This window comes from Ambystoma mexicanum, chromosome 6q (assembly GCF_040938575.1).
Source record: "Ambystoma mexicanum isolate Mex_15411 chromosome 6q, UKY_AmexF1_1, whole genome shotgun sequence".
Taxonomy (NCBI): Eukaryota; Metazoa; Chordata; class Amphibia; order Caudata; family Ambystomatidae; genus Ambystoma; species Ambystoma mexicanum.
This window is the reverse complement of record NC_090937.1, coordinates 1,222,442,246-1,222,454,761: the sequence shown is the minus strand read 5'-3', so window position 1 is coordinate 1,222,454,761 and position 12,516 is coordinate 1,222,442,246. Positions and strand designations below refer to the sequence as shown.

Sequence of the window (12,516 nt, the reverse complement as noted above, 5' to 3'; positions counted from 1 at the left end):
ATGTACCCTCCTACTGAAAGAGTGGCAGGGTGTCAGCACGCACCATTGAACATCATGTAGTGCTGAGTGATATCTGACAAGGGCAGAGTAATGTCATGAAGAAGATATATGAGGACATACAGAAAAGATATGAAAATACTTAAGAATGACTATGTAACTGAAGTAACAAGAGAAACATGTACAAAATCATGTATACAAAGAAGATGAAGTAACTTGCGGACCAATACGTGTAAGTATGCAGCAACGCAAGGTAGATGAAACATATGGAAGCATATAGAAGCTCTCGATAGAGGATAATATAACATGGCTAGGATGGCCATGATTGGAAGATGGACGCCGGCTTGTGTTAAGACTCTAGCCAACTCAGAGACAGACCAGGTATGCAGACTGTGGAGACGTTGGAGAAACAGCTTCATGTGCAGAATAAAGAGGAGTCTATGTTGGCCTGGGATCAAGAGTTCTATTTTAAGAAATAATTGCAAGGCACACAGGGAGGCAGATGGGTAAGTCATGTGCATAACACATGTCTTATAGATTAAAGAAGAACATATTTACAAGAGCCACGTATTCGACAATTAACATTGGATGAGGTCTATACAAGATGGAGTGAGCAAGTCGCTAGAGGCCAAGAGGAGCAAAAACACCCAGTATAAATAAATCAAATAGCAGTAAATAAGAGGTGGTGGAAATAGACACATTTGTGGTCTCTTCACACATGATCCAGAAGCCAAAAAATAGGGCTATTCATTAAGCTTCGAATGAAGATATGGATGGACTTACACTCCCTCCAATGTCCCAAAATAGAGAGCAGGCTACAAGGTCAACTACAGATGGGAAACTGTGGTTTATAGTTGGACTGATGAGAGATGATAGATTAATTGGGAAAGTGGGGAGTAATCTGATGTGACTCAAGCACTTGGGTTTTGTTTTGCTTGTGTGCTGCTAATGAGCTGAAAGTCCAAGGTTGGATGAACATGCCAACCATTCAAAGGGTCTATGGGGCAACATGCTATAAAATGTTGCATAGACCACTCTGCTGCCATTTTCTCTGCTGTAATCAGTATTAATGCATATTTAGAGGTATTTGAAGGCATGTCCTACAGATATGGGGCAGCCAATGATGTACTAACCCCTATGCATGACATGTGTACATATGTTCCCTTAACCAATCCTTTCCGTCAATAGGTTTTGTAGTTTGCCATGCAGGATGATGTCATAGATGATGTATATATGGGTATATAACGTTTGTACAATCAAGTTTTTGTGTGAGTGTGCAAGCATCAGTCGGTTGTTCACCAGTTCGCCCTGCTTTATTGATCTGAGAATAAAGTAGTATTTTGCTACATTTTCTGAGTCTTTCTGGTTATTTGGTCTGAGATCTTTATACGTAATTCCATCTAGCACAAGAGACGCTTCAAGGTGCTAGAGCAGAGTCAAACTCGTAATTATTGCCAGAATATATATGGATTTGTGAAGCTGTAATGTAAGTTTCCTTTTTAACTTGTCGATACACACCACATCAATATTTAAGTATATATGGTTGTAATTGTATTTCTTTATATAATCAGCTTCACATTTTCTTTTAACTCTCCTAAAGTGCTGTCCTCCTAAATATCTGACTCTAGAATTTCTGTACAGTGAGTTTTAGGGTATCCCCATGACTGATACATATGCTTAACCCTTAAACGAGCCACCCATCTTATAGTAATGTGCAATATCAGGACTAGTATCAAGAGTATATTGGAAGAGAACATATCCTGGTTTCAATGTGGTAGCTGGGTGACATCTTAGTGAAAGATTTATGAATCAATTCATATGCGATACGCTTGAAAGAAACACTTTGCCTCCATTGTATAAGATTCAGGCAAACACATACATTAGTCTACCAATCATAAGCACAGCAAACATAATTCACAAAGAATGTTTGTGGCCACAATATATTTGCATCACTTAATTGCACAAAGGCAGTGTGTGCGAACTGTAGCCGATTCAGGGAAAAGTGACAATAACCATTTTTGGCCAATCCCGGCCAGCAAAGGTTAATGTGGCTAAATGGGCAGGTGGATGTTTATCTCCGACACACTCATTTTGCATATGCAAAATAGGTTTGTCTGGAGGAATGACAATGGCCAGGCAACGAAAAATAGATGCACCCCTACCCAGAGAAACAACCCAAATCTTGAAAAAATGAGAAGAAAATGTCCAAAGGGATGGGAACATGCATGACATACCTCAATTGGGACATCCTCTAGGCCTGCAATAGGAATAATAATAATAATTTGTTATTTATAACGTGCTTAATACCCAGAGGTTTCTAAGCACGGACCCGGGGATGAAACCTGTGTTTCTCCACATCATCTTGTTTCCAAGGTGAGGGTGTTGCCCCTGAGCTATTCTCCTGAGACAATGGTAATATCAAGATCAGTAATCATAACACTGTTGCGATTCATGTGCATGATGATAATCCATAGGCACATGGTGCAGAGGTGCATCTGTGAATGCCACTGCTAATTCATTAAAGCATGTAGGGCATATGTTTATATCCATGTAACTTAAATAGCTCATTATATGATACGATATGATATGGCATTTATGACGCACCTATACACAAGTGTTTCAAGGCGCGACGAGGCAAGGGAGGGGGAACATTGGGAAGACAGAGACAATGATCTTACTAGGCCAGGTGACATTGAGATCACGCAAGTGCGGGGGGAAGGAGGAGGAGACAGTGAAGTACATGGGAACAACAGTAAAAATAAATAGAATGCATAAATAATAGTAAAAAGTGCGGCCAGCTGGTGGGAAGTGCAAGGGTAAGTGCAGAGATCAGGTGTCAAGTGCTGATAGAGGGCTGTAGGGATACAGAAAACAGTCCCAAGTGCGGGGGATGCCAGGGAGGCAGTGCGGAGGAGGGGACCTGGCCCCGAGATCGGAGGGAAGCCAGGTGACCAGTGCCAAAGTATGTCAATAGAAAAAGGTATTAAAAAAACCACACTTACAATGATACAATAAAATGACTTCCTATCATCAAGAGCCCCATCAGAAACTAGGCAATAGGTAATGCCCTCTACTGTAGCATATGTCCACGTGCCACAAGCATACACATGCTCACAAGTGAGGTGAATAACTGGCACAAAGGTGGAGGAAAACAACCACACTACACACGTACAAAATACACAACCCACATCAGCCAGGAAACATTGCCAAGCCTACAATGGCAAATGCAGGCAGTGGGTATACCATGTCAAGGAAAAGCAAGAGAAAGAGTGATTAACCAGAGGTAGAGACAAGAATTATCAGCCTCTATGTAATAAAGTGCCATGAAGTTCTCAACAAGCTGCACGGGCACACACTGACAGCAACAGTAAGGAAGGAAACTTGATTTGGAAAGAATGCTGCAGGCCCCTGAAGCTGCCAAGCACTTGCTAGCATTATTAACTGCATGCACTCCCCGTCACCGAAGAAGCCATGATGGCACTGACCAACCCACATTCTACCTAAGGCCCTGGAATGATTGACACAGCTGCACCAACATCAAGGAAGCCTATGCGGTGAACCAGATCACCATTGATCCAATTTAACAGTTAAATGCTGCACGCAGGCTTCTTTTAGAAAGGGCACATGACTCCTGGGCAGGCACCGCAGCATGTTCGGGAAGTAAATAAATCAACAAACAATTTCAAAATGTGCGTCTTTCACCTGCCAGTTCGTGCAGATGTTGTGTATTCTGCACTGGCCACTCAGTTTAATGTCATTTTTTGCATTGGTGACGGTGTGACACTAAAAATGTAATTTAAAAAATGTCTGCCAGCTGCGCAAAATTGCCCATCAACTAGGCTAAATTGCCCATCACTTTTGCACGTTAAGTGACTGTGACTAATTGGATTCTGCCCTGCATGAGTATAAGGACGAGTAGAGGCTAAAAAGCCCACTCAGCCGTCACACTGTTACAACCCAAGAGCCAACACAAACATAAATGTAGAACAGGCCAGTTAAGAGATACACTTTCACCTTTTGTGGTAATGTGGGCTGAGGGAAGGCTATGCTGTTAGGAATGGTGTGAATGTGATTCACTTGTAACCCAAACAGCGAAGCATGACAGTCCAGAAAAAGGGAATGGCTAACCAAGGTTCTATAAAATAGGTATACCTCAATAAAACACACCATCTGCAAAAATAACTAAATAGAAAACAACACACAAAACCCACCTTGAAGAAAGAACAGAGAATAGGCAAAGCTAGCACAATGCAGAACTCAGAGTATTGAACCAGGGGTGTAAGGCAAGTAACAACCTTCATTTTTTTTAGAAGGATATGTTTCTTGAATGAAAAATGTGAAATAATAACCTAACCAGTCTCTATGGCCAAGAACTGGATCAAGGGTGCAGTTAATGGTCAATAGTACCTACTTGTAGTTCTTGGTACTTTGACTGCATTAAACCCAGCTTTGAGCAGTGGTGCAAGCCGATCGAGCTCATTTCAGGCACATTGGATCCCCATTGATGTAGGTTAAAGCAGCAAGTGGGCATTGAGCAGGTTGGAATGCAGTAGCTCCTTGTGGTTCAAACGTGGTGTATGGCGATGCAGGTTGGGTCACTCACCAGGATCTGTTTGAGGTGGAGATGGTTGAATTGGGTTGTAACAACTGGGAAGGGTCGAAGACTGATGCTCCAGTGGTTAGAGTCAGCAGGGGGTGATGCTTCAAAGGTGATCCTGTGGCTCCCTTGTGCAGTTTGACGAAGTGGTAGTCCAGACGAGTCGTGTAACACCTGGTTCAAGTGGGCATGTGACACTACAGCGGATCGAGTTGGGTCCTGGTGAGAAGAAGTTGATTTGAGCCTATCAGGTGACTAGCTCGGCAAGAGCACATTTGGGCACCAAGCTGGTTCCAGATGCAGGCACTGTAGTTCAAATGTTTAGAGGAGTACCAGAGGCAGCACAGGCTGGATTCCTATGATTGGAAGGCAGTTCAACCAGTTCAATGCCGCATAACAGGGATCCTTAACTGATCTGGTCCTCCAGATGCTCTGAGACCTACTCTAGGGATGATAGGAGTGTCCTTTCTGGGTCTGCTCTTTCAGCCTGGGTAGATTTTTGTACAGAGTGGCAGGTCCTCGTCCACAGCAAGAGGCACCCTCAATGTGCCCTTAGAGTGGGTTGGGTGTGTGGCAGAGTTTTCCTCTGCCTTGGACTGCTCCTTCTGAACCTCAGTGGTTGAGGGCTTTGGAAAGTACAGCTCTCCCAAAAAAGGTCCAAATGAATGCTTCTCATGTGGTTGTTGCAGAGTGAACCACAGGAGTGAGCAGCCCCTCCTTTTAGATATATATGTTTTCGTCAAGTCTGAATGGATTTTGTCAAGTGGGGGCTAGGGTATATGATGATTGTATGTGCATACATTTAACACTTTTGAAAAAATAAAACATAGGTTGATTTCCTGCAAACTTTTGGAAGGAGCATTGGCAAGGACCTGAAAGCATGGTTTTGCAAATGTGCCTGTGTTTTATTTTTTGACAAGTGTCATAATGTAGGTACAAAAAATAGTGATATATCTTTGGTGACTGAGGTGTAGCCTGTGGCCATGGGCAGTGGCCATATTGCCCAGGTCATGGAATAAGGTGATGATCCGGACAATCTGGCTACTGGCCAGGACCATGGGGGACAACAGAGGGTTAAAGTGGCCATGTCCACCTGGGACTGGCTTTGTGGTGGTTATTCGAAATTTGGGATAGATTTAAAAGGGAAGAAAAATGTGCTTGTGGTAATAAGGTCACAGGGTTCTATTTTCACCTTCTAGAGGCTTCCATGGAAAGTGAAGAGGGGACCTGTATGGATCCCCCCTTCCCTTTCCATGGTGGCCATCTTGGAAACAGGTTTCCATGGAAAGCGAAGAGGGATCCTGTATGGAACCCCGCCTTCCCTGCCCATGGTGGCCATCTAGGGAAAGGATTTTCCTTCCTACACCGGGACGCCACAGGCGTCACATGTACGAAGAAAAATCCTTTTTTTCAGCACCTCGGGTTCCCGCTTTGGGAACATAGGGAGCTAATGGCATTCATCCCCCATTACAGGGGCTGGAATGGGGGGATAATGGTCTAGAGACCTCCTTATCCACCCTCGCTTCACTTGGGCTGATACCTTGGGCTGCAGGGACGGTATCCACCGTTCCAGTCCCTGGAATGGAGGATGAATGCCACAATATTCCCATTAGCATAACATAAAATGCAAACGGAAATGTTGGAAAATCTTATTGAGTATTTTACTTAGAAATATAAAGTAGATGGAGTCCATAAGTTGTTTTTTTAATTCTATTTTTTGACTGTGAAAGGTGGTTCAGAAAGGAACATTTCTTTTGTTGTTTTTGGATGTATTGTTTTTTGGCAGGAGACTAAGAACGAAATGTGGGGAGTAAATGAGGGAAGAGGCACCAATTACTAATATGAAGGGGTAGATGGACAGGGGAAAATGTTACGTGTGTGTTATTTCTAAGGTAGGGAGCAGTGATTCTCATTATCCTTGATTACAGCAGTGATTGTGGCTCTTGGGGAGGAGGGATGGCATTAGCTGATGCCATTTTAAGATAAATAGCAGTTTTGCTAAAAGTATGTACTGTGCACTAGATTGTTATTGGATGATGAGTAGGAATATGTGTTGGAGCTTTGCAAGGGAAAGTTTGAAGTTGAAAGTTCCTAGATCAGCAGAAAATGCAGTTCCGAACTGTCCATGGATCTTATCGTGAAGTGCGGACGGGTTCTCGGACACGTCATCATGCTGCGCGCCAGCTTATGGTCATCTGGCACTGTCCGGAAGGTCCGCAATGAAGTCAGATGTTTGTAGCCGTCCACGGATGCAATAGTTGCAAAATGTGTAGAAGTGTTAAAAATGATTCTAGAAGGTGGAAAATGGCAGAGTTTTAAGGTGACACTTGGTAAATTGGCCACAAATATTGCTCTATTGGGTACGTATGATATTAGTAATTTGTAGGCAAATAGCACGCACTGGTAAAAACCCATGAAATTCAATGAACAAACGTTGTTAAATGGACGTTATGGTTAAGTTGCACTAATAAAAACCTATGAAATTCAATGAAAAAACTTTGTTAAAGGGACGTTATGGTTAAGTTGCACTCATAAAAACCCATGAAATTCAATGAAAAAACTTTGTTAAAGGGATGTCATGGTAAAGTTGCACTAATAAAAACCTTTGAAATATGAAAAAACTTAGCTAAAGGACGTTATGATTACAAGTAAAACCGAAAAACTCCAGAAATTGATTGGCCTAAAAGTGAGGCACACCTGTTGTTTCTCTGCCTTTGTGTTGAGGGTGGTGTGGGGGACATGAGGGTTATGTTTGCCCCCCCATCTACAATCCCCCCTCTGGTCGACCTGTCAACCACACTATATGCACAACTCTCTTGGTTTGTCTGCAATTTTGGTAGCCAAATGTTTGTTACCCCTCCAAGATGTCCATATTATTTTGCATGGTCACCCAGGCTCCATGTCACATAGATGCACTCCCCATCAGAGTTGCACCACACCCATTTCCCCCCATTATAATTGTTGTATGGGTACTGCAACACTTTTCCTTCTGAGAGCAGAAGACACCTTGTTCGTTGTAATTTTAGTGCATTCCGTGTCTTTGTTTCTTTATGTTCTTTGGTCTTTATGTCTATCAGTACTTTCATCCCTAAAGTCTTCTTAGTTGTCTTCTTACACTGCATGATGATTATCCTGATGACTGTGATCTGGAAATGCATTGGAGGGACAGGGCCTCCATATCCTTGTCCTTTACTGCTTATCATGTATGTTCTGTATTTTTTTCTACACAGGCGTTCATGTGGGACTCCTGGCGGTGCAGCTCTTCCTCTTTTTGGTTTGGTGAACGGGATACCCTTATGGCACCCAGGGGTAGGGAGTGCAACCCTGTAGTCCTAGTGTATGTTTTAGGGCACCTGTGTGTGGCCCACAGAGCAGGGTACACGCTGGTGGCAGCTCTGTGCTGAATTGACAGGTACCCTGCGGATCCTCCATTTTGGGATACCCAGGCCCTGTCATTGGAATCAGTAGATTCCTGATAGGAAACAAGATGGCCCCTGTGACCTCTTGCTTTCTATCGCCTGTTACCTTACTTTTCCCGAAATCCCGGGAAGCCCTGACTCTGTCTCCTAACAGGGTAATCCAATAAATCTTGTGGTCCCTTTTCTACAGCATCGCCTTATAGAAATGCACATCTGGAAGGTAAATCAGCATTCATCATTGTGGCCAATTTAGCCTTCTGTAACCATTCTGCAGTGTGATTCTTGATCCAATCCTGAACATAGTTGGTGAAAACAAGGCAGCTGTGTAGGCCCTCAGCCATCCCAACCACATGTGATCCTTCTCATGCCATTTATGGGGAATGTCCAGTTATTGCTCATATTATATCTCCCTGAGTACTCTGCCTGGTCTAGGTGTAGACTACAAAACTCAATACCAATGAGAAGATCTCAAGCAAGGCCATATATTTTACAGAGGTTATCCATGTTCATTTAGCAAACAAAAATGGGTTGACAAGAATACAAGATTGACTGCTTTACCTATGTAAGCTTTTAGTTGTAACTATTAGTTGTATGAACAACTACCGAGAACAATTACATCATGGAGACGTTCTTAAATTGGATTGCTTTGGGATTGTCTAATTTTTGTATATGAAAATGTGTGCGTTTTTGTTTAGATTTTACTTTTCTTTGCTCTTTTTCTATGTCTGCTTGATGTTGGTATCCTAAATGGAATCACAAAAATACTTTTTTTTCCTAAAATTGTACTTACTTTTGGTGAAACATGAGGAAGTGATTTCTTTCCATTTCCACATTGTTTCCAGCCAGGAGCTTCTCAAGCTACAATTCACAGAGTTGCTTTACAATACACAAACGTTTTACATTTTGCAGACATGAGCCAATGTCAAAACAGTATTATTCACACTATTAAACAGCCCCTCCCTCAGTTATTGGAAGGTGATTTTTTCTTACTTGATAACGATTGAAATGTTCCCCAAGATAATAAGAACCCACAAATTCAAATCAATGTAAAGTAGACGATCTGTGCAAAGCGCAAAACATACATAATTGTTTAGCTGCCAAGCAAATAAATCTCATTTATGTAGCTGCAACAAAAATGATGAAGTGATGCTTAGGCCCACAACAGGTTTGCTTTCCTTTTAACCAATTGCATGACTTGTTTGACCTTCCCATAGAAATGGTCTCTTTGAATCCTGTTAGTAAGTAAATGCTTGGTATTGGAGTCCTCCTGACAACTATCTCTCCTTTGCTTTTCTAGATGCAAGGCCTCTGCCTGATGTAGCTTTGACTGGAAAGTGTACCCGTGATTGTGGCGAGTATGGGCATTCAGACTCCTGCTGGATGCCCGTTCACACTTCCCCGGAAAGGAAACCGAAGAACCAGCCAAAACTTTCCACCTTCATGCCTGTTGATGAACGAGGCAGCCAGGAAAAGCTGGCCAACGGAGAAGCCTCACTGGTGGGAGATCGCAACAGAAACCTCCTTAACAAAAAGCTAACCACATCCTATGAAACCTTCAGCGCAGCTACCTACAGCAAAAACGGGGACGACAACCCAGAGGATATCCCCTTAACGCAAACAGGGGATTATAAGCCATCATCTGTCAACACCTTAACTCGAAGGGAAGTTTACCTGTAGGAAAGAACAACATTATTTCGTGTAAGAGCAGAAAACAGGCAAAACCTTAAAACCGAAACAATGCATCTAAAAAAAATGAGGGGCCACCAAAGAGACAACAGCTTGCCTGCCACGTTTGCTCCCACGCCAGGCTGTTCATGACACTGCCTGCCAGAATATTCGGAACAATGTCAAAACCGTTGTTGCAGTATTTGCATGTCTAATTCCCTTAATGATTTTTATTTTTCCAAAACGTATGGTTGCAAGTATTTTCATGGTATCAGCCCTCAATATAAAAACCAAACACATCATCGAAAGTGGAGCATGATTTCAAACTATGATTTTTGCCAGATGTTGTTGTCTAACTTGATATGGATAACCGGTCAACAATACATATTCAAACCTTATCATCACTATATTGCTGGTCCTAATCAGGGGTAATTCATTAAAAAAAGCAGATGCTAGAAAAAGTAGGAAAATGAATAAGCACTTTCTTGTAGAAAATGTGCTTGACTACCCATCCAAGTTTCTGACATCAGCAACAGATTCCTGTACACCACATTACAATGTGGGCACGTACTTTTAAGAAGAGAATCAGTTCAGTCTGTACTGTGGCCTACAAAAAAAGATAATTGGCAAAAGAAGCGCTTCTAGGAAAAGAAAATACGCTAACATGGTTCTGTTCTTCTGATAATAATCTGCAATATATTAGTTTTAATCTACATTTTGGATATTTGAAAAATCATGTCATTTTTCAAATCTGTATGGCCAAAAGTTAGACATTTAGTAAATTCAATGTGAAATAACTGATTGCCTATAATAATGTAATATTCATGAAAGAAAAGGACATGTCCTCACACATGCATTGCATTTGTTTTCCACTGTAGTCCTTAAACCGAAATGTAGGAAGGCAGTCATATCCGATCGGCTTGCAGGTGAATGCACGAGGGACAGAAAGGCTCGTGTAGTGTGGCTCCATCTGGCCGATGGCCACACCCCAGGCAAGCTTTTTCTTCAGAGTAGACATCCTATGCTCTTCAGAATGCAGAACTTTTCTTTTTATGCAGGGGGTGGGGGGGGGATTAGGGCACATGCATTGAAGAACGAATTGCCATGTTGCAGACATAGCATATTTCAAGTAAAAACAAAGACTTGGTTCACTCAGTCCTTAAGTGATTTCTCTGCACTGGCCCTCGATGTGCAGACTGTGCGTTGCTCTTTTTGAAAGCATGTCGCAGGGTGCCTACAACACACGATCACTGGGCGGATTCTTGAACAGACAGAACTATGTATATACCTGAACATTCAAGGGACGACAAAAAAGGGGGGACACGTCCCTGTGGCTATGCTCATGCTGAGGTTCAAGACGAATTACAAATCATCCAGCGTCGCAGCTGCTGAGCTGGGCGTGCTGACCAATATTACAGAGTTGCATGCACATTCTCAATGGAAATGAGAGACTCACATGAAAAAGCAGTACCCGCCCATGCGTGCAGAACTTCAGTTGGCGGCTCTGTCGATTACCAGCCAATGGAATGGAGAAATGCTATTGCACATTGGAACAAACCTGACAATCGTCCCGCAGCATAAGGACAGATTCAGAAGAGAATTCGCACCTAAAATCCCTGGATGTTAACAGAACTATAAGGCATGACCAGATAGCTCTCTCATATATTTAGTACACATTGTTGTTTTTGCTTTGCTAGATTACAGAGGTTCTAAGGTGGAGTAGCCTAGCATAGAAAGTAGCTTAATGAGCCCTACAGGACGTGTCAGCTTTTGACATCCATGTTTCTTTATGCCCCTGTGCCTTTTCTGGGCTGCATTTCCACGTCGACCATTTTGAGATGGAGAGTTTGTCACAGGTTCTGACAAAGAGAAAATATATCTAAAACTGATTGCACATTCTTTGTTTTGGAATGACAAGAGAGATCTTACTCTGGGACTTTGAATTTGTGACTATATAATGCAGTCCTTTGCTTAAAAATCTGTAAGTACTTGTTCAGAAATACACTTCTTACGATGCTCTGTAAAATATACACATTTCTTCTTGCATGTTACAGCAGAACACACTATTGCACAGTGCAGTCGTTCCTTAAAACTTCTTTCATCGACCCTGACTTCCTTTCTGTATTGAAAACGTTGAATAGCGACTGATCACGTGTTTGTTAAAGAATCATTGATTGATGAAACTAATACGGGTCAAAGAAGACCTTCTGATGGTTTAGATCAGCTGTCATGTACCCTCTTCCCCATCACATGAGTAGCCTCCCTGCTCAGTACCCATCTACATTTCCTCATGCACACCATGGATTCACAAGAAAAGAAAATGTAAGTATTTACTGAACTTTCATTAGAGCGAATGAAAGCCATCACAATATATTGATTACTATGTGTACCTGGCATGACACAGAAATATATTTTGTGTTTGTATATTTTTTATTTGAAATAGGTCAAAGATGGTACCACTTCAAATATAGAGTGATTTTGTAAAATAAAGACAAAATACAAAAATAAACATTACAAAATAAAAGAGTGAATGCAAAATATGCAACTGTGCCTTGTATACCTATTATTATGGTAAAATGGTGGTTGGGTTTGATGCCAAATACTAATCCCACCTTATTTTGAATCTGTAAACTGACTTGCATTTCTTTACTTTAATGATATAAATAATGTACACAATGAAATTGCTGTCGGCTAAACTCAGATAATGGACCAGACCTAAACAGTGTACATCTGATAGATGGTTTCAAGATTTTTTATGGTTTTAGCAATGTCCTGGTAATCTATTGTGTCAACCGTTTGATTATTTATTTTCCTTCGATTCTTTTGGATAGCTATTCA

General features: G+C 41.9%; 1 protein-coding gene across 6 annotated transcripts in view; it reads left to right on the top strand.

The window, feature by feature from the left end:
• The window catches only part of PCDH7 (protocadherin 7), a 1,155,179-nt gene extending 1,142,961 nt beyond the window's left edge, over positions 1 to 12,218 (top strand). For all 6 annotated transcript variants that reach the window (XM_069631835.1, XM_069631836.1, XM_069631834.1 and 3 more), the window contains one exon: positions 9,311 to 12,218. In XM_069631835.1, coding sequence (XP_069487936.1) covers positions 9,311 to 9,690 — 380 coding nt within the window. In that variant the 3' untranslated portion in view covers positions 9,691 to 12,218. The remainder of the gene's footprint in view (positions 1 to 9,310) is intronic.
• The last annotated feature ends 298 nt before the right edge of the window (positions 12,219 to 12,516 follow it).